The sequence below is a fragment of the Serinus canaria genome, chromosome 20, assembly GCF_022539315.1.
Source record: "Serinus canaria isolate serCan28SL12 chromosome 20, serCan2020, whole genome shotgun sequence".
Classification (NCBI taxonomy): domain Eukaryota; kingdom Metazoa; phylum Chordata; class Aves; order Passeriformes; family Fringillidae; genus Serinus; species Serinus canaria.
This window is the reverse complement of record NC_066333.1, coordinates 7,219,613-7,247,573: the sequence shown is the minus strand read 5'-3', so window position 1 is coordinate 7,247,573 and position 27,961 is coordinate 7,219,613. Positions and strand designations below refer to the sequence as shown.

The following is a 27,961-nucleotide window of genomic DNA, read 5'->3' as shown; positions in this document are numbered from 1 at the left end:
GGTGACACACCTGCAGCACTCTGAGAGTGGGACAAGCCTCAGGGCAAGTCAAAATACACAATCTCACAGTACACGGATTTTGCAAGTTCACACACAGCTTCTACCCCTTTGAACCTGCACACACTATGACAGATAACTTGGCACCAAAGCAAAAATATGTATGTATTTTATTATTTCATAAATAAATTTTAATACACAAACATATCTTCCTGGTTCTACCATATCTCTCCATCTGACCACACTTCCTTGTTTCTTCATGGAGAACATGTGCTGCTTCCATCCAGGGACAGCAGGGATCCCTCAGTGAGAAGCAGCAGCACGGGACAGGGTGGTCCGATAGAGTGGAACTCCCCGCAGGGTCTGTGAGCTGGCAGAGGTTACCTGAAAGAAACAGCACAGGCCTTCAGCCACAGGGAAGGATCCATTCTAATTTTAGGCTCTTCTGGCAGCAGCTGCCCTAGAGAACAGCACTGTGCAAGGAAATGAGCACTGCAGGTAGGTCACCTTCACCACCACATAGTCCCCAGGCTGGGCTCTGCCTGGAGCCCCGTGCTCAGCAGCATCCTCCAGCTCGGCGTCGGGGAAGATCACCTTGATGTTGCCATCGTTCCTCCCACACAGCTCCGAGGCAGAGCGTTTGCTGGGCTGGAAAGAGGACAGGGAACATTACCTGCATGGCAATTGCTCTGATTCACTGCTGGGCTTTATTGCCTCAGGAATTAATTGAGCACTATTGATGGTATTAAACCCACATTATCCAAGCCCTGGAACAGAGCACTGTGTCCAGAGCTGCTGGGTGACACTCACACACCAAAGCACAAATCCTGTGGTTGGCCAGAGATGCATCCCTAATTGATCCCATTCCCTGTGCTCAGCTCAGTGCCCTGGCAAAGTCAGGCTGTCTGCTTAAGTGTGAAGAAACAGTCTTGGGAGTCCTGGGACTACAAGGGGAAAGTGAGAAGGGAAGGCAGAAGTGGCGACTGCTCAGATCCAGCAAGAAGGGAGGAGGACAATTCCATTCCAGGCCCACTCACCCCTTCCACCAGCACCAGCTGGGCCTGTCCCACCAGCGCCGCATTGGCCCTCGCAGCCTCCTCCCGGAAGGTGGCAATGAGCTGCTCCAGCCGCCGCTTCTTCACATCTGCAGGGACATCGTCCTGCAGCCGGTGATGCGCCCGCGTCTTCTGCACACACAGAGCCAGGGCAGCCCCTCAGCACCCAGCCTGAGCCCAGAGCCTTGTCTGACCCCAGCCAGCTCCACTGCTCTTTCACAACAGCTTCCCACATTCCAACAGCATTTCAGTTTGTATCACAAAGGAACTATTCCAGTGCCAGCCATGTCCTTGTGCTCCTCACATCTTTCTTCTCCACCTTTTAGGCAGAAGGTCTGATGCAGGGCACTGAGTATCAGTGGCTGTGAAACAGTTTTGCAGTTCCTGTGTGGGATGTGCCTGTGCCTGTCTGTCCATAGAAAAGCAACAGATTCTGCTACTTCTAATCTATGTACTGAATGGTGATCCAAAGCCCTTTGCTTCTAAAGTTTCCCAACCTTCTGTCCTCTTCCCCAACAATATCATACACTCTGGAGAGCATTCTAATGGAGACTTACCAACTACCCACTCTTCTCATGGAAATACCTTCTCAAAAATTCACCACTTCCCTCCAGACTTGACTGACAGACCCTCATAGCTGGGCTCCAGCCCAACTCCATCAGCACATTCCTCATCAGCAAATAATGTATTTGCAGCCTCTGCTGACACAGTTACTTCCCTGCAATAACCCTGAGCATCTGCAGAGCCAGGTCATTGAGCAGTTACCAACCCTGACACTCCTACAGAAAAGCTGGAAGCCTCCCAGGCACAACAACAGCCCTTGCACAACCACATACCCTACAAGTGCTACCTGGGACAAATGACATTTACCAGTATACCAAGTCTTTGGGTATGATTTTCATCAGCTTTTTAAAAAATGTGTTATTGTGAGAAACAGCACTGAGGAGTTTAGGGGACACAATCAGAAATAACAGCCTTCTCCACCAGGGCCTGCACTCACCTGTCTCATGCTGTAGGCAAACAGAAAGCCGACATTATAGCGGACTTCTCGCAGCAAGGACACCGTCTGCAGGTGATCCTCCTCTGTCTCTCCACAGAACCCAGCGATGAAATCACTGCTCAAGCTCACTCCTGTAACAGAGACACAGCTGTACACTTCCCTCATGGAAGACAGGAATGCTGTACTCGGGAAAGGACAGTGAGATGCAGCCATGCCGAGTTCAGACCAAGCCAAAGGAACACGTACCTGGAATAGAGTCACGCACGTGATGCACAAGCTCTAAATATGCTTCTCTTGTGTATCTGCAATGAACAGCATATGGATTTGCTAACTGGAAACCCACAACATCAGTGAGGAGAAACCAGCAGGCAAATCAAAGGGCAGGACACAGGGTTCCTCACGGGTGACCCACCCTCGCCGCATGGCCTCCAGGACTCGTGTGCTCCCACTCTGGGCTGGGAGGTGCAGCTGTTTGCAGATGTTGTGTCGCTCCTGGATGAGCTGCAGGACCTGTGGTAAGTGATCAGGAGATGTCTCAGACATCTTAACTGTACCTGGGTGCCAGGGAAAGAGTCTTCCCTGGTTAAAACCCAGCAAACTGCAAGCCTGCCAGCTTTAGCCCCAACAACCAACTCCCAGGAGCTGCTGTTCCCAGTTTGGGAACCCACATTCTCTTTGTTTGGGAAGGCAGCCCACCCAATACCTCACATTTCAGAGCTGCCTTGCTGCCTGCCAGCATAGGCCAAGGTGTTTATTTCATACTTGCCTCATCAGGAAAATCCTTGGGGTGTGGAGAAGTGAAACGAATCCTCATTTCTGGATCAATCCTAGAGACCTGGTCCAGCAGGTGTGAGAAGCGCAAACCTCCCGGTTTGGCTTTGTAGACTGTGCTAAAGCCACGGCTGAGGCCTGGGGCAGCCACTGACTGAAAGTGCACCTCAGACAGGTCTCGAAAGCTGTTGACGTTCTGACCCAAGAGAGTCACCTCTTTCACTCCCTACAAAATAAAAAGAGAGGAAGAAACAAAACCTGGGGAGGATGGCTGAGCTGCAAGGGCAGCCATAGTTTTACTGCAAGGAGTTTCCAACAGAAGCCCCTCCCATCCCTGTCTGTCATGGAGTATTACAAGGGGAATCCAAAACCCACTGGTAGAGCTCCATCCACCACAACCTCATCTCTGCAGATAAAGGCAGTGACACTGGTTACAAGTACCACTGTTAGCAGGAACTACCCTTCCTCCCATGGCTTGGGACAGGTGGGAGGAGGCTCTGCCTCACCTGATCCGAGAGCATCCTCACTTCCTGCAGGATGGAGGCGATGGGGCGGCTCCTTTCCCGGCCTCGGGTGAAGGGCACGATGCAGTAACTGCACATGTTGTCACAGCCCCGCATGATGGACCTGCCAAGAGGTAAAGCACAGGTCACACCCCTCTCCTTCAGAACCATCCACGCTGCATCCTGCCCAGGTGACCCTAGAACTGCTGCCTGCAGCCAGCTCCACATACAGACTATCCACACTGCATTCATCTTGCCCTGAGCTAACGCCTCCTGATTTTTCTGCACTTTCCCAAGAAAGCTGAGAAGAGCTAATGAGGCACAGACTGCCACTGCAGCCTGGCAGTGATCAAAGATCCCTCTACATCCCACTCCTGCAGAGTGATACCGTCCTTCCATAGACTATGGCCACACTGAGCAGAGTCTGATTTCATGTCTGACAATGTTATCACCAAAACTAAACAATCAGAAGTTATAATGTGTGGAGCATTAGCAGAAGGAATAGCAGAACCTGGGGCAGGGCACCACAGAAGGCAGGGGATGAGAGAAGCATGGACGCCAGGAAGGGACAGTGGCACAGAAATCACTCAATGCAGCATCAGGCTGAGAGTCAGCATTCCCAAAGGAGAGAGAGAGAAGTCCACAACAGCCAGAGCTCAGGCCATGCTCTCCAGGGATCAATCACACAGCAAAGCACCAGCAAAGCCACAGACACACATACTCTGGGAGACTCAGTGCAGCCAGGCACTGCACCTCCTGGGCAGCTGCTGTCACTGACACATCTACTCTGCATAGATTGTCAAACCAGAGCCATGGAAACAAACACTGCAAAAAGATACTCACACAAATGCTGTTGTGCCACCTGCACTAGTCTGGACAGGCAGAATGTCAGCGTAGGTCTCATCTAGGGACAGCAGGACATTGGCAGCTTGCTGGCCAGACTCTGCCACTGCCAGCAGCCGGGGAAGATCACGGTAGGCATCAGGGCCTGCCACAACATCGACCAGCTTCTCCCTGTGCAGAATCTCCTCCTTAAGCCTCTCGGCCATGCATCCTGCCAGCAAAGAAGGCTCCTCATGAGGCAGTGCCTGCCCTCCGTTACTCCCCTGCAGCCCTTGCAGCTGCTTTCACCCCAGGCCAAGGCGGCTGCTGCCAGCAGGACTCAGGCCATGCAGCCCGGCCGTACCCAGGATCCCGACGCGGAGTGGAGCACGAGCCTGGGGCCGCCGGGCCTTCAGCGCCTTGAGGTGCTGCAGACGGTTCCAGATGGCCTGCTCTGCCTTCTCCCTGGGGAGCCAGCACAGCGGGGCATTGCAGCTGCTGCTCCTGCACAGAGCCCCAGCCTAAGAGGCCCAAGTGCTCTGTGAGGAGAATTCAGCTAAAGGCAGGGAATCTAATGGCACCTGAGAGTGCTGCTTGTGGTGTGGGGATTATGTCTTATCTGCGAACACTTTGCTTGCCTGAGAGCATCTCCCCTCCAGACACACTTTAGGGACTAAGCTCTAGGGGAGAAAAAATGCCTTGGCCACACTACAAGGTACCCTGCTAGGGACAATGAGCATTTGGTGTCTTCTGCATTCAGAAAAAACAAGGGAAGTTCCCTCTATATCAAGTTGCCCCTAAACATATTTCTCACATTTTTTAAGTACAGACACTGTACTAGAGAGTCGCTTCAAGAGAAGATAGAGTATTTTAAAATAAAATCATTAATTGTGCAGGTCTCTCACTGCCCATATACACAGAGATTACACTACCAAAGAACTTGTCACTACCCAGAGACACAATTCATAGCACAATTATGAATTGTAAATCATAGCACCTGCCAGCGCTACCCTCAACTAAATAGCCAGTTTCACACCTGCACACTCCTTTCCTCATGTAACACCTTTACTGCCTTGGTTTTCAAATGGTAATTCCTTAAAAACTGTCCCAAACCAGTGACAAACATCTTCTTACCTCACAGAACAGGTGACAAGAAGAACCACATCTGCCTAAATCAAAAGCAACAAAAAGAGAAGAATCTATAAAAACCAAACAGTAAGTTTTCGTGCCCTGCTCAGGTAACCTGAAGAGGTGGATTATAAAACTCACTTAACTCAGGGAAAAAGACCTACCTGAGTACACAGAAGATTTCAACAAAAAGAGTTGCGAGAAAGAAACAGAAGACAAGCAGAGTCTTCACTAAATGGTAAAAGTAAACTCAAAGATAAGACAGTAGGATCCTGCTGTGTCCAATGTCTCTCCAACTGAGATGGAGCCCAGTAGTTTAAAGAAAAAAGACAACCCACAGCTTTCTAGCACACTTGTTAAGCAGTTTCTTTCACTTCACAGAACTCAGACTACAAAACTCCTAACATCCCATAAGGTTGCGCTCCAGTGAAAAGCTGGAACTTGCAGGCACAGCCAGGGCGTGAGGGCTGTGCTCCAGGAGAGCTGCCGAGGTGCTGCCTTACCTCACCCAGCTCCTTTGTCCTGGCATAGCCATTCTTCTGCAGGATGGCCCAGACGATCTCGGTGTCACTGACATTCATCTGGCAGCCGTAGGTCTCCAGGTACACTGCAACAAAGGCCGTGTGACACAGGAGCCTGCTCAGCTCCCATCCACAACCCGTCCTATCCCCTGCTCTGCGGGAACAAGCCTCAACCCCACCACTGGAATCAGGGAAGCAGCACAAAAGCTGCCTGCACCTGCAGCCCACAAGGGATAAACTGAAGGGCAGGCTCTAGGAAAACTGTGTGCTCTGCTACATGGCAGGGCTGGGCCGTGACTGCAGAGCAGCAGCAGCAGCTGCGTCCTTACTGAGATACAACACTCATGACAATGAACACCATCCCCGCCAGGGCACCACAGCCCCGCAGGGGCTGCCACTGCCTCACTGACTGCCCAGCACACACTGCGGGCAGGCGCCACAGCAACCTGCTCTCTGCCCAACTCTGTGGTGGAAGAACACACACGACTTTACAGCCAAGAACTAAACTTCTTCTAGCGTCAAAACCCCCTCAGGGCCCCAAAAGCAACCAAACAACCCTTCTCCCCCACTCTGCTCCGACTGGGAAGCACCATTGTCCGCACCGGCCTTAGGGCTGCCTTTGACCCGGCAGCGAGGCCAGAGCAGAGGGGTTCAGTTGACTCCAACAGCTCCGATCCCGAAGACCCACAGACCTTTGGGGGCCCCGGGGCTAGAGCCCGGCTCAGGCGGCAGCTCTGGCGACGGCCCCGGCTGCCCCGCGGCAGCTGCCCTCAGGAAGTGCCGCAGGTCGGGCCCCGCGGGCAGCGCGAAGCCGCGCCACACCGGCCGCTGTCCTATCCCGCAGCGCGCCCTGCGGGCGGCCCCAGTGCGGGGAGCGGCCCCGGGCGGGCGGAGGAGCAGCCCCGCCGCACGCAGCGCTCGGCTCCCGGGCAGCATGGCCGCGGCTGCGGGGGGGCGCTTTGGGGGACGGACCGACCGGCTAGGGACAGACAGGCACCGCCGTGCGCCGACAATGCGGCTCCGCCGCTGCCTCCGCCCCTCGGCGCCGCGTTCCGCCCCGCCGCCATTCCGGGCCCGCCCCGCTGCTGGGCGGTGCCGCCGCGGGAACCACAAAAATCACAGAATTAATTAGGTTGAAAGGGACCTCGGAGGTTATCGAGTGCAGTCTGTGACCAGAAGCACCATTTCAGCTAAACCAGGGCACTGAGCGCCATGTCCAGTCTACCCTTAAACACCTCCAGGGACGGGGACTCCATCACCTCCCTGGGCTGCCCACTCCAAGGTCAAATGACCCTTCCTGTGAAAGATTTTTCCTAATATCCCACGTAAAAGTCCCCTGGTGCAACTTAAGACCATGTCCTCTCATCCTGTCCCTTGTTCCCTGGGAGCAGAGCCTGATCCCTGCCTGGCTGCTCCCTCCTGTCAGGGAGTTGTGAAGGTGAGAAGGTCCCCCCTGAGCCTCCCTTCTTCCAGGCTGAGCCCCTACAGATCCCTCAGCCTCTCTGATGCTCCAGCCTCTTTGCCAGCTCCATTACCCTTTTCTGGACATGATCCAACACCTCCATGTCCATTTTGAAGTGAAGGACCCAGAACTGGAAAAAGGACTTGAGGTATGGGCCTCACCCACGCCAGGGGGACAATCCCTTCCCTGGTCTGCCTGCCCTACTGGTTACAGGCCATGTTGATACAGGCCAGGATGCCTCTGGCCCTGTTGGCCACCTGGTGCTCCTGTTCAGCTGCTATTGCCAGCATTCCCGGGGCCTTTTCCACTGCACTCTTTTCAGCTATTGTACCCCAAGGCTGCAGTGAAGGCACAGGACAGCAGAACACAGGTGTTCTGTGGTGCCTCGCCATGGCCATGGAAACACCCCAACGAAATGGTCCTAATCCAGCTCCCACCTGGCCCAGTGCATCCCCAAGCACAGACAGTGATACCAAGAGCACAGGCCCAGCAATAATGCCTTTATTGCTGCTCAGAGGGAGGAGGGGAGGGGGTGGCTCAGGGCAGGGGACCCCCAGCTCATGGTAGCACCAGGTGAGGCCCCAGAAGGATGATGGAGGGTCCTGGCCAAGGCAGCAGTGCAGGACAGTGGCAGGAGCAGTGACCTTTGGCGCTGAGATCAGGGGCAGGGAAGGGCAAAGTGGTGAATGGAGCATCTTTAATGCTGAAGGGCTCTCATTGCCTCATCTTCATCTCCGGGGCTGGAAGCGAACATCTGCTCCAAGCAGCAGGAAATTCTGGGAGAAAGAGAGAAAGCACTGGGCTGCTACAGGCCCTGGGAGCTGCACTGCCCAGCACCCAGCACATCCCAGAAGGCAGAATGGATTGGGATATGTGCTCTGGTTTGCCACTGGGCGGTTGGGATCTCAGTGAAGAGCATCGTCCCATTCGTCACTTTCCAGCAGAGCTGAGGGAACTGGATATGGAGGCTGTGCTGGTAAACAGGGCTTTGTGGGCAGCAGGATGGGCCCCAGCAGGGGCCAGCTGCTCCCCCTCACTCACCTGGTGGAACCTCACAAGGATATTGGAGAGCTGAATCCTGTCCAGAAGTGGCAGAGGGAAACCCTCATCTAAGCGGGCTGGAAAAGACAACACATGTGTCTGCATTGGGATGGGAATGGGAGTCAAGGGAGCACAAAGAACTCAGAGAAGGTGGCCACCTCCTTCCCCTAGCCCTATCCTCTCCTCCACTGCTCCTGGGACTGGCAGAGGAAACTCCTCCCAAGCTCTACAGAAGGGCTGCGTGTTGTGCCATGACAGTCCCCTTGGCCACTCCTGCCACCAGCCCCACTCTGGTCTGAGCTGCAGGCGAGGCAGGAGATGCAGGGATTCAGGGAGAGGGTCTGGAAAGCATTAGGATCTGCATAGGGCTCATATTTTCCATTGTGTTTGCTGCTGGGAGCCTGTCAGAGCAGCAAGAGGTTCCCTCCGCTTCACTGCCGCCTCCTGCACACACTTTGCCGTGCATCAGCCTTGGCAATGAGGATTTAATTAGTGAGCTGGGACCCCTTGGATGGAGAAATCTGAGGGGAGGGTGCTCCAGCAACCCCATCCCCCCAGTAGGTTCTCACCATTGAGACGTGGGAGGAGGACACTGGATGTCAAGTAGTTCATTATGGACTGCATCATTCGTACCTGGGGAGTGGGGAGAGGGGGAGGAAAAGCTTTAGTCTGCAGGATAGGAGACATGCAGGTACTTGAGGATAATTAGAAAAAGGAAATGAAGGGTGGGATGGGCACACACTTCGCCAGAGACCAGTAGTTTTGTCTGTTCACAGTGGCAGTGTAGGAAATGTTGGGGTGAGAGCAGCAACAGATCAGGCTCTGTATCCTTTCCCAGCCTTGCAGGCTGAGGCAGGAGGTGGCTGCAGGGTCAGTGTGGTGTCCCATGGTGGAAGGCAGTGGGGAATGACTCCCTGTCCTGGCTGCCAGCTCCATGCTGGGGGCTCTGGTTGGGGTCAAGGACAGCTTACCTGGAAAGTGCCAACAGCTGAGTCCTTCAGAGAGAGCCTGATCCTGCACAGGGACAGAAGTGGTGCTGTGGAGGATGTGCCAAGGGAGGGAGCAATTCCACCCTTCGATGGCTCTGCAGATCCCACTACCTCCAGCCCCAGCTCATTCCCTCCACAGCAAGCCCACATCCCAGGGACCTTCCCACCCCCTCTCTGTCCCTGGGCACCCAAAACAGAAAGACCCCCCCAGTCACTCCCTGCCCAGTCAGTGGCTCCTCCCCTCTGTACCTGCCCACATCCAGGCTCCCAACTATGCGGCCGGATCTCACGTTGATGACAGCGGACACGTTCCCTGTCTGCGGAGAGAGCACAGAGCTCTGGCAGTGCTCACCCCACATCAGCCCAAAGCAGACACCCAGGGGAATGGCTCTGACCAGCTGAAACACACCACTGCCCATCCAGGGGTGTGTTTGCACCCAGCATTAAACCTGGCATTTGTCAGCTCAGGAATTGTTCAGTAGGGGACAACCCTCACTTGTGCCTGGACAGCTCCTGGGAGCTCTCCTGGCAGGATCTTGGCAACAGGACTGGGCTCAGCTCAAACTCCCTTGTGCCCCATTGCCACAGGCCGTGTCTGAACTCACCAGACTGAGGAGGAAGAGAGGAGCCAGGCTGGAGTTGGGAAGGATGGCATAAGCCTGGACATCCACAATGGGCTGGAACGAGATTCCTCCTGGTCCAATGGTCAGGAACGGAGCAGTGGGAGTGGACAGCCTGAACTTCATTGGCATGTTTGGGAACTTCTCCTCCAGCTGTGTGGGAGTAGGGAGAGGATGGGAATGACGGCACAAACCCCCAGTCCTCAGGGGAGAACACCTGGCACAGAGCAAAGCCTGTGTGTGCGAGAGCTCAGGGCAGGCCGGGCCAGACTGCTCACCTGGGGAATGAAGGCTGAGAAGACAGAGGTATCCAAGCTGAATCCCGCTTCCTGTGGGATCTGCAGGGAGAGGACTGGGTCACACTGGGGGCGATGTGGCACAGAGGAGCCCATGGCGAGCCCTTCCGTCCTCGAACGCTGCCATGTGTGACAGCCCAGCCCCATCTCAAAGCCCCCAGCTCTTCTCTCTGGCACTACTCTAAAACTGCTGGCTGCTCCTGGAGCTCCTCTGCAAATGGAACCTCTTTCCCAGCCCTGTCCTACTTGTGCCACTCACCGTGGCCTCTGAGATTTCAAAGACCAGTGCCCCAGCCTTGTGGTAGGCAATGCCAGCTGTGTTGAAGAAGTAGCTGGAGGCTCCAAAGTAAACCATGCGCTCGTGATCCGAGGGGAAGGCCAGTGGCAGCGGTGAGAAGGGGACGGTGGAGCGGTGGGCCAGGGAGTAGAATTCACCCTGGGAGGAGGGAGAGACATGGAGAAGGGGTGCAAATAGCAGTGGGGCTCACCTACTGACTCAGGCTGGCAAACAGCATTTGCATCAGGTACCAAAACCTTGGTTCCCACCTGCCTTAGTCAATGGCATTGGCCAAATCAAGTGTCCCCAGGGCTGCCTCTCACCTTTAGGTCCAGGTCCAGGGACTTGGAGGTAGCTCTTGGGGGTGCTACCAAGGAATAATCGATCCCAGTCTTGTCATCTATTCTGGCTGTTACTGCAAACACAAGGAAGAGAGATGAGAAAAGAGATGGTCAGGAAAGCTGGGAGCAGATGGCCTCCACTGGCATCTGGGCAGTGCCATGACAGGGCTTCCTGGTGCATCAGCTCACTACCAACTGCTCCTCTACTCGCTTTTGCTAGGAAGCAAAAACCCCCACTTTTTCACAGACATCTCCTGGACCTGAGGAGTGGCCTGGGTCCCCCCAGGCCAAAGTTGCCAAAGCCCCTGACAGTCCTTGGGCACAGATTCTGAAGGAATTCCCACAGCCAGACAGGACACACAGTGATTTGTCTCTGCTGAGAAGGTGCTCAACAGGTCCCAGCTTGGGTGCAGGAGCACTCGGAGATGGGGAGTGGACACATAGGAAAACGTTCCTCATGGCTGAGAAAAGCCTGGAAGAGCTGCTTCTAAGCCCACTACAGCCCCCAGTACCTGGAAGTGTCCGGACCTGCTTCTGGAGCTCATTTTGTACAGACTTGGCCACATTGTCACACACCTGTGGGACAGAAAGGCCACCGAGCTGAGCAGGGGCAGCCGGGTCACAGCCACACTCCCAGCTCCATGACAAAGCTTTCTTAAGTAAATGAGCACAATGATGATTGCCTCCATTCATCAGGCAGCACATTAAGTGTCCAAGACACAAGCAGGGTTTATACCTACAAGCATCTGCTTGCAGCAGTTTTCCCTCAGCACAGTTCAGCTCTGGGGAAGCCCTTGGAAGGAATCTCATATGGCCCATGCAGGAATGAACCGTACTGAAGAGCCAGGGCATGGCCGGAAAAGAGCAATAGAGAGGATTAACCCACCGTGCTGGTGGGGGGGGGTGCTCTAGCTCTAGTTACATCCCTACTTCTGAGCCTTTGAGGACATTACCTACAAGTGGGGGCTAAAGACCACCAGAAAACACAGGACGCAGCCTTCCACTGCTCACATACCTTCCTCTCTAAATCCTTTCGCAACTTGGACTCAATAACGCGGTGGAACAGATTGTAAAGCCACCTGCAAAGAAACACAGAGAGAAGCCCTGTCTAGCTCAGATCCATACTGAAGTAGTATGTGCCCAGGAAAGGGGGACGAGAGAGAACACCATTCTCAAGCAAGACCCTGGGAACATCATTCCCGCACCAGTTTAGCATGTGGCTTTGCCCCAGGGTTTACATTTGAAAACAGACTCACTGGTAAACCACACCCACCCCCTTAAATGTGCAGCCACAGCAGGAGAAACTCAGGCCAGGTTTAAGACCAGGCAGCCTCAGATTTGCCAACAAGAGATGCCTCTCAACAAGGTCACATTCCAATGGCAGAACCACATTCCCATGGCAGGTGGGCTAACACACAGTGTTTCCAGAACTTCCAGTGAAGTCACATACCCAAGCTTGCCTGAAAAGCGCACCCGGACTTTGGAGATGTGGGCACTGCAGTCCGAGGTGCTGATGGTGGGCCTCCCAGTGCTGTCACTGCCCAGCCTCAAGATGATTTTCATGTTGATATTTTCTACCTTCAGGTTGAAAGATCCATGTCCCCGGCTACAGGGAGGAGGGTAAGAAAGGGAAATTTGTAAATGCCAAGGTCTGGTGAAGAGACCTCAAATCTGCTAAAGGATGCATCAATCTGGATCAGTCTCCACCTTGTAGGATGCATCCAGAGGAGATTGGGAAAGTGTTTAAATTCAGGAGAACCAAATTTCACTGGCACATAAAGTACAACAGGTAACCTTTAAACAGAAGGGAGTGAGAGCAAGTAGGGGTGGTGGAAGAGACACCTGAAGGTCCATGTATAGCTCCCCTTTCATGTTCCTTGTTCCTGCCTCCCACCCTGTTTTATCCATCATATCTGGGGGAGCAAAGTGATGGCTGCCCAAAACACAAGGGGGAGGGAGAGGAGAAAAAACCTGTCCAGACCCAGAGAGGGAGACACAGTCTGGGTGCCTGAATAGGGAGAGGAAGAGCTGAGCACTCACATAAAGAGAAACTTCACTCGCCAGTCTCCATCCAGCTCAGCAAAGGCATTGGAGATGGAGACCTGCAGGCCCACGTTGGAGATCGGGGTAATCTGTGAGTGTGGCAAGCGGAAGCTGGGAATGCGCAGCCTAAAAATATAAAAATAAAATAAAAGTCATGTTACAGCGGTTCCACACTCCCAAGCACAAAGATAGGGTAGGAGAGAGGTAGACAATTAGGGAGGAAAGGAGGGCGAGCAGGATGGAGTCACTGCACTGGCAGCATTTCCAGCTGTAGTTCTGCTACTGCAAAGCTACGCCAGGCAGAGACACACACAGCAGAGTGGCGCCTTTGGGAATGTGGCCATTGCAGCCACCCAAGGCAGCTCCAAACACTGTGCTGCAGGAGCAGAGAGGCACCTGGGCAGCAGGGAACTGGCATTTCCACAGGGACTGAGCTCCTGCCTCACATAGGAATGTGTGCCCTGGTCCCACAGGCAAGGCCATCTCCACTACCCAGGCTTTGACTGCACACAGTCCAGCCATGCCCAGAGTGCCGTGACCCTGGTTCCAATTTTCCCCTTGGGCAAGGAGTAAAACAGAAACATGCACCAGGGACAGGACCAACTTCTCAGGGAGCTGTGGAGGGGACAGGATGGTCCTCACAGCTCCGGGGTCTCTCCACCATCCCCACTCCTCCTGCCCCTCACTGGGGGCAGTGGGTGGCCCCAGGTCACTGGCAAGGCTCACAGGGCTTACCTGGAGAATGAGTAGCGCACCTTCCCTGATTTACCCGAGAAGTCTGGCAGCTTCAGCTGGGCCAGCTCCTTCTCCAGGATTGCGATCCCCTGCTGTTGGGCTGCAGGGACACAGGCACAGTGTCACTCCACCACTCCACTACTCCAACATTCCAGCCAGAGGAGATGGAGCACACAGTGGGCATGCAGCAGAAGGATCAAAGGAGAGATCCCAGTGATGCTGCCTCCCAGGCTGGCTTTAAAGCAAACCTCTGTGCACAGAGCCCGGTGAGAACACAGGCAATGCTGCCCGGTGCCCTGCTTGCAGCCCCAGGAGAAGGTGGTGTCTACAGAAAGGAAAGAGGTGTCCCAGGCCTCACTCTCCAGGCAGTGCACTGGGTAAGATCTGCATGTGGTCTGAGCCCCTGGGATGCTGTGTGTTTCTCACACAGTGTATTTCAATCCATAACTGCACTCTGCTGGAGCCGGGGCTCTGCCTGCCTCGATAAAACCAGCACGGGGCCCATCCATCTCTGTCACTGCCCCTCCCTAAACTCCCCAACTCCTCTCTCCTCTGCAGCTCCCTCCTCCAGGGCTCACAGCTCGGCTGCCTAGATGTGCAGTGGGACCAGCACCCTCCTGCTGTTCTAACCTCTCACACTGCCTGGCTGCAGCTCCCTGAGACACCACAGGGCTGGTCCCCTCTGCAGGGGCTCCATCAAGCTTTGCCGTGGGGGGCAGGCAGGTGCAGCAGGGGAAGCCCTGCTTGATGGTGCATTTGGCACCGCTGTCCAAGGATTTCCCCAATCTGTCCCTGTGCTCCTCACATGGGCATCCATGGCCAATGGTCCCCCATCCTGCCCCGAGACCCTGCAGTTCTCACAGGGTACCTGTCTCCACACCTCTGCCACCAGCACATCTGTGAGGAGAGAAATCAGGAGCAGAACCCACCGTAGTCCAGGCCTGCCTGGGTGATCCTCACCACGAAGCCGGGGTTGGTGGCTGTGGTGAGTGCCAGGCACAAGGTCAGTGCCCCACAAGCTACAGCCACGCTCTGCATTCCCATCCTGGCTTCCCACAGTGCCACGCAGTGCAGGGCTCTCCCTGCCCACACCACCTTTATATCCCTGCCAAAACAGGAAGCTTGGGCAAAGGTGGTGTGAGGAGCCACGGGGGGCGTCCCCAGGACTTCCTGCTTGGCCAGCACCCTGCTCCACTGTGCTGCTGGCACCATGGGCACATGGCCCAGCACAGAGGCACACCTGGTGCCTCCCACCCAAGGCAGGGAAGGAGCAGTGGAAACTAGGAGGCAACAGCCCAGTTTCCATCTCTCTGTCACTGCCAGCCTGGTCCCTGCCTGTGGCATCCTCAGTGGAGCAGAGCTGGGTTTGGCACTGGCAGCTGAGCCTGACAGAGCCACATTCCTGCAGCCTGCACCCAGCAAAAGCTGGGAACAGCCTGGGCTGCCCAGGAGCAGGGTCCCAGCCTGTCTCTGGCTCTCCTGGCTACTCTGTGAGCTGCATCTGTCACACCACAGACTTGCCAAAGGCGCCAGAGCAGCCTTGGGGCACAGCAGTGGCTAAAGAAGGCAGGTCACAGCTTCTCACCTCATGTGAGCAGATCCCAGGGACCCCCACACCCAGCAGGGCTGGCAGAGGAGCACCTGCCTGGGCTGGGCAGCTGCGCCAGGGCGACTACCTCAGTGGGGTGCCCTGCAACTCCAGATTCTGTCACAGGGCTCCTGCACAGAGCAGCCATGCACAAGAGGAGACATCCATTATCCCAGGATCAAGCTCCAAAGACATCACTACTGAAGCCTGATATGTTACAGCTCTTGTCATGATGGCTGGAGACAGGGACAGGAGCTGGGTGCAGCCAGGCAGGTGTGCGGGGGGAACAGCCCTGTGCCCCCCAGCCAGGAGAGCTGGGCTGGCTGGTCCCTCTTTGCAAGATAAAGGTGATGGATGAAGAAATATTTCAGTCGATTTCATTTCAGTCATTTCATTTCATTTCCTGTGCCTGGTGTCCAGGCAAAGGAAACCCATGGCTGCTGATGCAGGCATATCTCATGCTGGATCCAGGGAAGTCCTGACTGCCAGAGGCAATATCCTTCAGCCTGGAGCTTGTGGGCAGAGCTCCTTTTGCCCAGAGCTCCTTTTTGCCCAGAAAGAAACATGCAAGAAGAGAGGAAAAAGGCAAAAGACCAAATCCCCACTCACAGCCTCATTGGCATTGTGACCCTTCCTGTCACCCATCATCAGCTCTTGTCTGGATCTTGTTCAGTTCAGAGCAGGATCTCCCAAACCTGCCATGGTGACAACCCCGTCTCACTGAAGGGCTGCATCAAAACAACATTCAAGTTGTTCAGGAAGAGCATGGAGGAAGCAGAACTCTTCCATAAGGAGAAATGAAATTTTATAAGGAATAGCATAAAGAGGGAGCAAAACCAGGAAGTCTTCCCCCTGGCTTTGAGCAAATTTTGAAGTTGAACTGAAAAAAAAGCCTTCAAAGAGCTGAACTCTGACCAAACACTGCTGTGTTTGGCAAGGAGCAGCCAAAACCACATCTAAAGCTCAACATATGTGCCGGTCCCGGTAGTGCTTCCTGCAAGTGGTGACAGAGGGATTGGAACATGACATCCTGCCCTGCTGGCCCCAGCCCTTTGGACAGGTAAAGGCTTCTCCTGCTGAGCTGCTCTGCCTGTTCTGGGAGTGTGGGGTCTGCTCCACTGGGGAAAGGCTGGCTCCCCCAGGCTGCTGGAGAAGGAATGGTCAGATGGGAACCAGGAGCGCAGGAGGACAGGGACTTGCAGGAGTCCTGTGCTGCTGCTGTCCTTTGCAGGGCAACACCCCTCTCTCCACTGTCCATAGGCCCTCCCCTGCTCCCCAGGTCAGAAGTCCCTCTGGCCCCACACACTCCTCAGCACGTGTGGGCAGTTCCCCATCCTGTCCCAGCTCTTTCCACATCTCTCTCGTGGTTCCATGGCTCACACACCCCTTGTAGCCATGTGCTGGGGCTACCAGGTACTACAGGGACCAGCCTGGGGCAATTCTGCTCCTTGGGCTGTGAGCAGCGCAGGCACATTTGCCATCTACAGGAAAATCTGAATACATCTTTGTTCTGTGGCACTATAACCTGCCTGTTTGCCATCTGCAAGGAAATCCGGACACATCTGTGTTCCCCGATGCCATTACCAGCCCGGGAATTCCCCGGGCAGCTTGTACCAATGCCAAAGGCATGACTGCTGCTGCTCTCCAGCCTCACACTGGCAGGTGTATGTCAGCTGGGGAAGCATCAGGGAAAACCCATGGAGACAGGAAGAAAATTGAGAGCAGCCTGTGTGGGTTTGGAGAGAACATGGAAAGAGAAGTTGTCAGCCCAAAATAAAACCTCCCTTACCCATTTCCAGCCAGGATAAGTTCATTGTCACCCACAGAACTGGGCTGTGGTCTGGACCTGTGGCAGGACCTGTGGTTGCCCTAGACCAACAGGGACTTCAGCACAGAGAGGTCACAGTAGGCATCAGGGCCTGCCACGACATCAACCAGCTTCTCCCTGTGCAGAATCTCCTCCTTAAGCCTCTCGGCCACGCATCCTGCCAGCAAAGAAGGCTCCTCATGAGGCAGTGCCTGCCCTCCGTTACTCCCCTGCATCCCTTCCAGCTGCTTTCACCCCAGGCCAAGGCAGCTGCTGCCAGCAGGACTCAGGCCATGCAGCCCGGCCGTACCCAGGATCCCGACGCGGAGTGGAGCACGAGCCTGGGGCCGCCGGGCCTTCAGCGCCTTGAGGTGCTGCAGACGGTTCCAGATGGCCTGCTCTGCCTTCTCCCTGGGGAGCCAGCACAGCGGGGCATTGCAACTGCTGCTCCTGCACAGAGCCCCAGCCTAAGAGGCCCAAGTGCTCTGTGAGGAGAATTCAGCTAAAGGCAGGGAATCTAATGGCACCTGAGAGTGCTGCTTGTGGTGTGGCGATTATGTCTTATCTCTGTCTTATCTGCGAACACTTTGCTTGCCTGAGAGTATCTCCCCTGCAGACACACTTCAGGGACTAAGCTCTAGGGGAGGAAAAGTGCACTGACCACAGAACACAGGGCGCTTTGGGGAAGGAGCGGCCAGCCAGGGACGGGGAGGCTCCGCCGCTGCCTCCGCCCCTCGGCTCCGCGTCCCGCCCCGCCGCCATTCCGGGCCCGCCCCGCTGCTGGGCGGTGCCGCCGCGGGAACCACAAAAATCACAGAATTAATTAGGTTAAAAGGGACCTCGGAGGTTATCGAGTGCAGTCTGTGACCAGAAGCACCATTTCAGCTAAACCAGGGCACTGAGCGCCATGTCCAGTCTACCCTTAAACACCTCCAGGGACGGGGACTCCATCACCTCCCTGGGCTGCCCACTCCAAGGTCAAATGACCCTTCCTGTGAAAGATTTTTCCTAATATCCCACGTAAAAGTCCCCTGGTGCAACTTAAGACCATGTCCTCTCATCCTGTCCCTTGTTCCCTGGGAGCAGAGCCTGATCCCTGCCTGGCTGCTCCCTCCTGTCAGGGAGTTGTGAAGGTGAGAAGGTCCCCCCTGAGCCTCCCTTCTTCCAGGCTGAGCCCCCACAGATCCCTCAGCCTCTCTGATGCTCCAGCCTCTTTGCCAGCTCCATTACCCTTTTCTGGACATGATCCAACACCTCCATGTCCATTTTGAAGTGAAGGACCCAGAACTGGAAAAAGGACTTGAGGTGTGGGCCTCACCCATGCCAGGGGGACAATCCCTTCCCTGGTCTGCCTGCCCTACTGGTTACAGGCCATGTTGATACAGGCCAGGATGCCTCTGGCCCTGTTGGCCACCTGGTGCTCCTGTTCAGCTGCTATTGCCAGCATTCCCGGGGCCTTTTCCACTGCACTCTTTTCAGCTATTGTACCCCAAGGCTGCAGTGAAGGCACAGGACAGCAGGACACAGGTGTTCTGTGGTGCCTCGCCATGGCCATGGAAACACCCCAACAAAGTGGTCCTAATCCAGCTCCAGCTCCCACCTGGCCCAGTGCATCCCCAAGCACAGACAGTGATACCAAGAGCACAGGCCCAGCAATAATGCCTTTATTGCTGCTCAGAGGGAGGAGGGGAGGGGGTGGCCCAGGGCAGGGGACCCCCAGCTCATGGTAGCACCAGGTGAGGCCCCAGAAGGAGGATGGAGGGTCCTGGCCAAGGCAGCAGTGCAGGACAGTGGCAGGAGCAGTGACCTTTGGCGCTGAGATCAGGGGCAGGGAAGGGCAAAGTGGTGAATGGAGCATCTTTAGTGCTGAAGGGCTCTCACTGCCTCATCTTCATCTCCGGGGCTGGAAGCGAACATCTGCTCCAAGCAGCAGGAAATTCTGGGAGAAAGAGAGAAAGCACTGGGCTGCTACAGGCCCTGGGAGCTGCACTGCCCAGCACCCAGCACGTCCCAGAACACAGAATGGATTAGGACATGTGGCTCTGCCAACCCCTGTGCTTTTTTCTCCCCCTGACAGGCTCTGGAGGCATTTCACAGCCACACCTCACTACAGCTTTTCAGAATCCCCATGGTGATCCTGCTTTGAGTTTTCCCCAAGGCACCCCACAATAGGGGCTCTTTCTGCTCCCTTGGACCTGGTACAGCTGCTAACAGCAGAGCAGGCAGGGGCTGCATCCTACCAGGCATTACAGTATCCATCCATGCATTGCCAGTCAGGGAGAGTGGGGATTTGGGGCTGACACTGCTGTAAAAAGCAGCATTGAAAACTCAGACCCCAGGCTTAAGAACTGAAGAATAATGTGGTGCCATCCCAGATACCCAAATGCAGCCAGGAAAAGCAGAGAACTGGTTTGCTGCTGAGAGCTCCCATCCATCACATCATGGCACAGCTGGGGGAACTAGATATGGAGGCTGTGCTGGTAAACAGGGCTTTGTGGGCAGCAGGATGGGCCCCAGCAGGGGCCAGCTGCTCCCCCTCACTCACCTGGTGGAACCTCACAAGGATATTGGAGAGCTGAATCCTGTCCAGAAGTGGCAGAGGGAAACCCTCATCTAAGCGGGCTGGAAAAGACAACACATGTGTCTGCATTGGGATGGGAATGGGAGTCAAGGGAGCACAAAGAACTCAGAGAAGGTGGCCACCTCCTTCCCCTAGCCCTATTCTCTCCTCCACTGCTCCTGGGACTGGCAGAGGAAACTCCTCCCAAGCTCTACAGAAGGGCTGCGTGTTGTGCCATGACAGTCCCCTTGGCCACTCCTGCCACCAGCCCCACTCTGGTCTGAGCTGCAGGCGAGGCAGGAGATGCAGGGATTCAGGGAGAGGGTCTGGAAAGCATTAGGATCTGCATAGGGCTCATATTTTCCATTGTGTTTGCTGCTGGGAGCCTGTCAGAGCAGCAAGAGGCTCCCTCCGCTTCACTGCCGCCTCCTGCACACACTTTGCCGTGCATCAGCCTTGGCAATGAGGATTTAATTAGTGAGCTGGGACCCCTTGGATGGAGAAATCTGAGGGGAGGGTGCTCCAGCAACCCCATCCCCCCAGTAGGTTCTCACCATTGAGACGTGGGAGGAGGACACTGGAAGTCAGGATGTTCATTAAGGACTGCATTGTTCGTACCTGGGGAGTGGGGAGAGGGGGAGGAAAAGCTTTAGTCTGCAGGATAGGAGACATGCAGGTACTTGAGGATAATTAGAAAAAGGAAATGAAGGGTGGGATGGGCACACACTTCGCCAGAGACCAGTAGTTTTGTCTGTTCACAGTGGCAGTGTAGGAAATGTTGGGGTGAGAGCAGCAACAGATCAGGCTCTGTATCCTTTCCCAGCCTTGCAGGCTGAGGTAGGAGGTGGCTGCAGGGTCAGTGTGGTGTCCCATGGTGGAACGCAGTAGGGAATGACTCCCAGTCCTGGCTGCCAGCTCCATGCTGGGAGCTCTGGTTGGGGTCAAGGATAGCTTACCTGGAAAATGCCAACAGCTGAGTCCTTCAGAGAGAGCCTGATCCTGCACAGGGACAGAAGTGGTGCTGTGGAGGATGTGCCAAGGGAGGGAGTGATTCCACCCTTCGATGGCTATGCAGATCCCACTACCTCCAGCCCCAGCTCATTCCCTCCACAGCAAGCCCACATCCCAGGGACCTTCCCACCCCCTCTCTGTCCCTGGGCACCCAAAACAGAACGACCCCCCAGCCACCCCCTGCCCAGTCAGTGGCTCCTCCCCTCTGTACCTGCCCACATCCAGGCTCCCAACTATGCGGCCGGATCTCACATTGATGACAGCGGACACGTTCCCTGTCTGCGGAGAGAGCACAGAGCTCTGGCAGTGCTCACCCCACATCAGCCCAAAGCAGACACCCAGGGGAACGGCTCTGACCAGCTGAAACACACCACTGCCCATCCAGGGGTTGTGTTTGCACCCAGCATTAAACCTGGCATTTGTCAGCTCAGGAATTGTTCAGTAGGGGACAACCCTCACTTGTGCCTGGACAGCTCCTGGGAGCTCTCCTGGCAGGATCTGGGCAACAGGACTGGGCTCAGCTCAAACTCCCTTGTGCTCCATTGCCACAGGCCGTGTCTGAACTCACCAGACTGAGGAGGAAGAGAGGAGCCAGGCTGGAGTTGGGAAGGATGGCATAAGCCTGGACATCCACAATGGGCTGGAACGAGATTCCTCCTGGTCCAATGGTCAGGAACGGAGCAGTGGGAGTGGACAGCCTGAACTTCATTGGCATGTTTGGGAACTTCTCCTCCAGCTGTGTGGGAGTAGGGAGAGGATGGGAATGACGGCACAAACCCCCAGTCCTCAGGGGAGAACACCTGGCACAGAGCAAAGCCTGTGTGTGCGAGAGCTCAGGGCAGGCCGGGCCAGACTGCTCACCTGGGGAATGAAGGCTGAGAAGACAGAAGTGTTCAACTTGAATTCTACATCTTTTGGGATCTGCAGGGAGAGGACTGGGTCACACTGGGGGCGATGTGGCACAGAGGAGCTTATGGCATCCCCAGATGCTGCCATGTGTGACAGCCTCATCCCTCAGCCCCCAGCTCTCTCACGGGTGCAGGATTGCTGGCTCCTCAGAAAGTGGAACATCTTTCCCAGCCCTGTCCTACTTGTGCCACTCACCGTGGCCTCTGAGATTTCAAAGACCAGTGCCCCAGCCTTGTGGTAGGCAATGCCAGCTGTGTTGAAGAAGTAGCTGGAGGCTCCAAAGTAAACCATGCGCTCGTGATCCGAGGGGAAGGCCAGTGGCAGCGGTGAGAAGGGGACGGTGGAGCGGTGGGCCAGGGAGTAGAATTCACCCTGGGAGGAGGGAGAGACATGGAGAAGGGGTGCAAATAGCAGTGGGGCTCACCTGCTGGCTCAGGCTGGCAAACAGCATTTGCATCAGGTACCAAAACCTTGGTTCCCACCTGCCTTAGTCAATGGCATTGGCCAAATCAGGTGTCTGCGGGTCTGCCTCTCACCTTCAGGTCTGCATCCAGGGACTTGGAGGTAGCTCTTGGGGGTGCTACCAAGGAATAATCGATCCCAGTCTTGTCATCTATCCTGGATGTGACTGCAAACACAAGGAAGAGAGATGAGTAGGAGATGGTCAGGAAAGCTGGGAGCAGATGGCCTCCACTGGCATCTGGGCAGTGCCATGACAGGGCTTCCTGGTGCACCAGCTCACTACCAACTGCCCCTCTGCTTGCTTCTCTTTACAAGAGAAAAAAACATTTTCCTCCTCGATGTTTCAGCAATGCAAACCATCTCCTGGACCTGAAAAATGGCCTGGGTCCCTCAGCTAAAGCAGCCCAAGCCCCCACAAGTCCATGGGCACAGATCCTGAAGGGATCTGCACAGCCTAATAGGACACACAGTGATTTGTCTCTGCTGAGACGGTGCTCACCAGCTCCCAGCTTGGGTGCTGAAACACCAGGACATGAGGAATGGACACAAAGGAAAACATTCCTCAAGGCTGGGAAAAGCCTGGAAGAGCTGCTCCTAAACCCACTTACACCCCTTCCCCCTGGTACCTGGCAGCGTCCGGATATACGTCTGGAGCTCATTGTGCACAGACTTGGCCACATTGTCACACACCTGTGGGACAGAAAGGCCACTGAGCTGAGCAGGTGCAGCCGGGTCACAGCCACACTCCCAGCTCCATGACAAAGCTTTCTTAAGAAAATGAGCACAGTGATGATTGCCTCCATTCATCAGGCAGCACATTAAGTGTCCAAGACACAAGCAGGGTTTATACCTACAAGCATCTGCTTGCAGCAGTTTTCCCTCAGCACAGTTCAGCTCTGGGAAGACCCTTGGAAGGAATCTCATATGGCCCATGCAGGAATGAACCATGCTGAGCAGCCACGCAGTGGCCAAAAAAGTGCAACAGAGAGGATTAACCCACCGCGCTGGGGCAGGAGTACTGACTGCCCTGAAGCTGAGCTTTTCTGAGCTCCTACAGCTCTGTGTGCCAGGACAGGAGAGTGCATCCCTCTGCCTCTGTCATCCACAAGTGAAGCCCTGGCATTTGTGGGGATTTTATTGCAGGCTCATCACTGCCCTGGGAAATTTACTGCAGGGCACTGTCCTGCAGATGGCTGAGGATATCTGCACAAGCTCTTTTCAATGTTTTCACTGTAACATCACAGCAACCACAGGCAGGATCTGTCTGTCATCTGTCTGACTGGGCATGCAGCCCATAGAGCTGATGGTGAGATGCAGTGCTGCAGAGGGGCAGCAACCACACTGACAGAGATGAGGAGGAGGCGGTGACACAGCTTTGGGCATGGCCTTAGTGACAGCAGGTTGCAGCTCTTCCCTGTCCCCAGTGATATTTTTCTGTCTGTGCTGGAAATGCTCCATTGCTGCCTGTGAGGATGTTACTGCAGCAGAAGAATGCAAGTCCTAGTGACTGGGATTTCCCCATGACCTGCATTTCCCTGTGACCTGGATTTCCCTGTGACGGGGATCTCCCTATGAATGGAGTCCCAGAACTGGGGGTGCTAGAACTGCCCAAGCATTGCAGCAACAGCAGGAGGCAGATACAGGCTGCCTGGCCTGTGTTGAGGCCCAGCTGTGCCCAGGGTGCAGCTCAGTCCCTGCCCCTGCCCTCTCCTGCCCATTGTCCCTCACACCATGACTCCACAAAGACATTGAAGAATGTGTGTGGGGCAGAGGGGGTTTGGAGGAGGAGCAGAGGGAAGTGGGGTCCCTTTGCAGTCCTAGAACTGTCCTTCTTCCAGGTGACAAAACTGCAGAAAAGGCCTCTGAGCCCCGGTGTTGCTCCTGCTGCCAGACCATCTGCTGCCATAGACCCCAGGATACCAGGGAACTGTGTTGCATGGAATTGGGAATAGTGCCTGGGCAGGATGGGATCTGCTACAGGAATGGGATTTGCTTGTTCTCCAACTGCCTCCTTCCCAAGCAAGGTTCACATCCAGAGAGGCTGAAACTCATGCCAGTTATCCTTGTAGTAATTATTGCTAACAGCTTGTTTCCATGTCTTGTTGCAGGTCTCCTGCATGTCAGTGTCTGTAGTAGGCAGCGGTACCAGAGCTCCCTGACCCCCCTCGTAAAACAAAACACCAAATGTCTGAAATCCAGGAATGAGAGTTTCCCCCAAGTGCTCCCCAAAGCCCTCCAGAATATGGCTGGTTAAAGGACAGCTCTGATCACATTACAATGAGTTTGGCTGAGACATAAGATCTAATTAACTGACCACATGGAAAAAAAGTCTTTGTTAATTAGAAACCAATTATGCTGGGCTTTGGCAAAGGCTCCAGGTTTCAAATTCAGCCTGAGTCACTCTATGCTATGGAGCCTGAAACGCCCATTCCTTTGGTTTTACTGAATTGGCAACACAGTCATGTGCTATGGCTCTAGTTACATCCCTACCTCTGATCCTTCCAGCACATCACCCACAAGTGAGGGTTAAAGACCACTGGAAAACCCAGGGCCCGGCCCTCCACTGCTCACATACCTTGTCTTCCAAAATCTTTCGCAACCTGGACTCAATAATGCTGTGGAACAGATTGTAAAGCCACCTGCAGAGAAGCACAGAGAGAAGCCCTGTCTAGCTCAGATCCATACTGAAGTAGTATGTGCCCAGGAAAGGGAGAGACTAGAGATGCAAGACCCTGGGAACATCATTCCTGCACCAGTTTAGCATGTGGCTTTGCCCCAGGGTTTACATTTGAAAACAGACTCACTGGTAAACCACACCCACCCCCCTAAATGTGCAGCCACAGCAGGAGAAACTCAGGCCAGGTTTAAGACCAGGCAGCGTCAGATTTGCCAACAAGAGACGCCTCTCAACAAGGCCACATTCCAATGGCAGAACCACATTCCCATGGCAGGTGGGCTAACACACAGTGTTTCCAGAACTTCCAGTGAAGTCACATACCCAAGCTTGCCTGAAAAGAGTGCCCGGACTTTGGAGATGTGGGCACTGCAGTCCGAGGTGCTGATGGTGGGCCTCCCAGTGCTGTCACTGCCCAGCCTCAGAATAATTTTGATGTAGATATTTTCTACCTTCAGGTTGAAAGATCCATGGTCCCGGCTACTGGTAGAGGGGGATGAGAAAGGGAAATTTGTAAATGCCAAGGTGTGGTGAAGAGACCTCAAATCTGCTAAAGGATGCATCAATCTGGATCAGTCTCCACCTTGTAGGATGCATCCAGAGATTGGGAAAGTGTTTAAATTCAGGAGAACCAAATTTCACTGGCACATAAAGTACAACAGGTAACCTTTAAACAGAAGGGAGTGAGAGCAAGTAGGGGTGGTGGAAGAGACACCTGAAGGTCCATGTATAGCTCCCCTTTCATGTTCCTTGTTCCTGCCTCCCACCCTGTTTTATCCATCATATCTGGGGGAGCAAAGTGATGGCTGCCCAAAACACAAGGGGGAGGAAGAGAAGAAAAAAACTTGTCCAATTCCAGAGAGGGAGACACAGAGTGGGTGCCTGAATAGGGAGAGGAAGAGCTGGGCACTCACATAAAGAGAAACTTCACCCGCCAGTCTCCATCCAGCTCAGCAAAGGCGTTGGAGATGGAGACCTGCAGACCCATGTTGGAGACTGGGGTAATCCGGGAGTACGGCAAGTGGAAATCACGAAGGCGCAGCCTAAAAATATACAAATAAAAAGGAAAGTCATGTTACAGTGGTTCCTCGCTCCCCAAAACAAGTCTAGGGAGGGAGGTAGACAATCAGGGAGGGAAGGAGGGCAAGCAGGATGGACAGGGCCAGCATCTCAGGGAGCTGTGGAGGGGACAGGATGATCTTCACTGCTCCGGGGTGCCCCACCCTCCCCACTCCTCCTGCCCCTTGCCAGGGTGGCTCCAGACCACTGGCAGGGCTCACCTGGAGAGCTCATAGTGTACCTTCCCCACACGCAAGACACGAGTGTCCCCTGACATATCTGGCAGCTCCAGCTGGGCCAGCTTCTTCTCCAGGATCGCGATCCCCTGCTCTTGGGCTGCAGGGACACAGGCACAGTGTCACTCCACCACTGCTACAGAAGCTGGAGCACACAGTGGGCATGCAGCAGAAGGATCAAAGGAGAGATCCCAGTGATGCTGCCTCCCAGGCTGGCTTTAAAGCACACCTGCATGCACTGAGCCCTGAGAGCACACAGGCAATGCTGCCTGGTGCCTTGCTTGCAGCCCCAGGAGAAGGTGGTGGCTACAGAAAGGAGAGAGGTGTCCCAGTCCTCTCTTTCCAGGCTGCCAATCAGGTGAGGTGTGTGGAGGTTGGAGGCACTGGGCTGCTCCTTGCCCATTGCCAGCAGGTGAAGATGGATGGATCTTATGTCCCAGGGAGCAGCACAGCATCAGTGGGTGCTGCACCCCAGCCTCCGTCTGAGAAGGGGAGTCACGTTGTCTCCCACACCGCTGGCAGACCTGCCTGGTAAATGAGCTGTTTCTCACACAGTGTATTTCAATCCATAACTGCACTCTGCTGGAGCCGGGGCTCTGCCTGCCTCGATAAAACCAGCACGGGGCCCATCCATCTCTGTCACTGCCCCTCCCTAAACTCCCCAACTCCTCTCTCCTCTGCAGCTCCCTCCTCCAGGGCTCACAGCTCGGCTGCCTGGATGTGCTGTGGGACCAGCACCCTCCTGCTGTTCTAACCTCTCACACTGCCTGGCTGCAGCTCCCTGAGACACCACAGGGCTGGTCCCCTCTGCAGGGGTTCCATCAAGCTTTGCCGTGGGGGGCAGGCAGGTGCAGCAGGGGAAGCCCTGCTTGATGGTGCATTTGGCACCGCTGTCCAAGGATTTCCCCAATCTGTCCCTGTGCTCCTCTCATGGGCATCCATGGCCAATGGTCCCCCATCTTGCCCTGGGACCCTGCAGTTCTCACAGGGTACCTGTCTCCACACCTCTGCCACCAGCACATCTGTGAGGAGAGAAATCAGGAGCAGAACCCACCGTAGTCCAGGCCTGCCTGGGTGATCCTCACCACGAAGCCGGGGTTGGTGGCTGTGGTGAGTGCCAGGCACAAGGTCAGTGCCCCACAAGCCACAGCCACGCTCTGCATTCTCATCCTGGCTTCCCACAGTGCCACGCAGTGCAGGGCTCTCCCTGCCCACACCACCTTTATATCCCTGCCAAAAAGGGAACTGCTATTCAGGGTGGTGTGAGGAGCCACGGGGGGCGTCCCCAGGACTTCCTGCTTGGCCAGCACCCTGCTCCACTGTGCTTCTGGCACCATGGGCACATGGCCCAGCACAGAGGCACACCTGGTGCCTCCCACCCAAGGCAGGGAAGGAGCAGTGGAAACTAGGAGGCAACAGCCCAGTTTCCATCTCTCTGTCACTGCCAGCCTGGTCCCTGCCTGTGGCAGCAGTGGATGCTCAGTGGAGCAGAGCTGGGTTTGGCACTGGCAGCTGAGCCTGACAGAGCCACATTCCTGCAGCCTGCACCCAACAAAAGCTGGGAACAGCCTGGGCTGCCCAGGAGCAGGGTCCCAGCCTGTCTCTGGCTCTCCTGGCTACTCTGTGAGCTGCTTCTGTCACACCACATACTTGCCAAAGGCGCCAGAGCAGCCTTGGGGCACAGCAGTGGCTAAAGAAGGCAGGTCACAGCTTCTCACCTCATGTGAGCAGATCCCAGGGACCCCCACACCCAGCAGGGCTGGCAGAGGAGCACCTGCCTGGGCTGGGCAGCTGCGCCAGGGCGACTGCCTCAGTGGGGTGCCCTGCAACTCCAGATCCTGTCACAGGGCTCCTGCACAGAGCAGCCATGCACAAGAGGAGACATCCATTATCCCAGGATCAAGCTCCAAAGACATCACTACTGAGGCCTGATATGTTACAGCTCTTGTCATGATGGCTGGAGACAGGGACAGGAGCTGGGTACAGCCAGGCAGGTGTGAGGGGGGAACAGCCCTGTGCCCCCCAGCCAGGAGAGCTGGGCTGGCTGGTCTCTC

The 27,961-nt window shown here is 55.2% G+C and overlaps 3 protein-coding genes across 4 annotated transcripts; all 3 read right to left on the bottom strand.

Moving 5' to 3' along the window:
* Window positions 1-150: 150 nt before the first annotated feature.
* Window positions 151-6,754, bottom strand: CDK5RAP1 (CDK5 regulatory subunit associated protein 1). Its single transcript, XM_018917267.3, has 13 exons — window positions 6,490-6,754; window positions 5,780-5,883; window positions 5,283-5,317; window positions 4,513-4,613; window positions 4,170-4,380; window positions 3,330-3,450; window positions 2,819-3,049; window positions 2,465-2,562; window positions 2,299-2,354; window positions 2,053-2,183; window positions 1,035-1,184; window positions 505-645; window positions 151-381 (listed from the first exon to the last, which is right to left on the bottom strand). Exons 1-13 carry the CDS (start codon window positions 6,731-6,733, stop codon window positions 301-303), a joined length of 1,704 nt encoding a protein of 567 aa, XP_018772812.3. The 5' UTR covers window positions 6,734-6,754; the 3' UTR covers window positions 151-300.
* A 984-nt stretch (window positions 6,755-7,738) lies between these two features.
* LOC127060308 (bactericidal permeability-increasing protein-like) lies at window positions 7,739-14,649 on the bottom strand. The gene is made up of 15 exons (XM_050982189.1): window positions 14,531-14,649; window positions 13,602-13,701; window positions 12,864-12,992; window positions 12,274-12,429; window positions 11,839-11,902; window positions 11,336-11,399; window positions 10,806-10,897; window positions 10,465-10,641; window positions 10,188-10,247; window positions 9,895-10,062; window positions 9,539-9,606; window positions 9,272-9,314; window positions 8,870-8,933; window positions 8,301-8,377; window positions 7,739-8,035 (listed from the first exon to the last, which is right to left on the bottom strand). The coding sequence occupies exons 1-15, from the start codon at window positions 14,643-14,645 to the stop codon at window positions 7,988-7,990; spliced, it is 1,425 nt and encodes a 474-aa protein (XP_050838146.1). The 5' UTR covers window positions 14,646-14,649; the 3' UTR covers window positions 7,739-7,987.
* Window positions 14,650-18,638: 3,989 nt separating this feature from the next.
* On the bottom strand, window positions 18,639-27,125 carry LOC103818834 (bactericidal permeability-increasing protein). Of its 2 annotated transcripts, none has more exons than XM_050982187.1 (15): window positions 26,962-27,125; window positions 25,893-26,007; window positions 25,527-25,655; window positions 24,937-25,095; window positions 24,514-24,577; window positions 22,565-22,628; window positions 22,013-22,104; window positions 21,672-21,848; window positions 21,429-21,488; window positions 21,136-21,303; window positions 20,779-20,846; window positions 20,513-20,555; window positions 20,111-20,174; window positions 19,542-19,618; window positions 18,639-18,935 (listed from the first exon to the last, which is right to left on the bottom strand). In XM_050982187.1, exons 1-15 carry the CDS (start codon window positions 27,074-27,076, stop codon window positions 18,888-18,890), a joined length of 1,443 nt encoding a protein of 480 aa, XP_050838144.1. In that variant the 5' UTR covers window positions 27,077-27,125; the 3' UTR covers window positions 18,639-18,887. The 2 variants fall into 2 exon arrangements, with proteins under 2 accessions (XP_050838144.1, XP_050838145.1); XM_050982188.1 differs by having other exon boundaries at window positions 24,937-25,092.
* Window positions 27,126-27,961: the final 836 nt, after the last annotated feature.

Bases quoted from the DNA above. Each gene is read 5' to 3' on its own strand.
- LOC103818834 (XM_050982187.1), bottom strand. From the start codon at position 27,076: ATGAGAATGCAGAGCGTGGCTGTGGCTTGTGGGGCACTGACCTTGTGC. The intron at 25,656-25,892 runs GTGAGCCCTGCC...GTATATTTTTAG, and splicing joins GTACACTATGAGCTCTCCAG to GCTGCGCCTTCGTGATTTCC. The intron at 24,578-24,936 runs GTATGTGACTTC...GCTTCTCTGCAG, and splicing joins CTCTTTTCAGGCAAGCTTGG to GTGGCTTTACAATCTGTTCC.
- LOC127060308 (XM_050982189.1), bottom strand. From the start codon at position 14,645: ATGGGAATGCAGAGCGTGGCTGTAGCTTGTGGGGCACTGACCTTGTGC. The intron at 10,063-10,187 runs GTGAGCAGTCTG...ACTCCCACACAG, and splicing joins TCTCAGCCTTCATTCCCCAG to CTGGAGGAGAAGTTCCCAAA. The intron at 9,315-9,538 runs GTACAGAGGGGA...GTCCCTGTGCAG, and splicing joins GGGAGCCTGGATGTGGGCAG to GATCAGGCTCTCTCTGAAGG.
- CDK5RAP1 (XM_018917267.3), bottom strand. From the start codon at position 6,733: ATGCTGCCCGGGAGCCGAGCGCTGCGTGCGGCGGGGCTGCTCCTCCGC. The intron at 4,381-4,512 runs GTACGGCCGGGC...CTTTGCTGGCAG, and splicing joins ACTCCGCGTCGGGATCCTGG to GATGCATGGCCGAGAGGCTT. The intron at 1,185-2,052 runs GTGAGTGCAGGC...CTGTGTGTGCAG, and splicing joins TTGCCTACAGCATGAGACAG to AAGACGCGGGCGCATCACCG.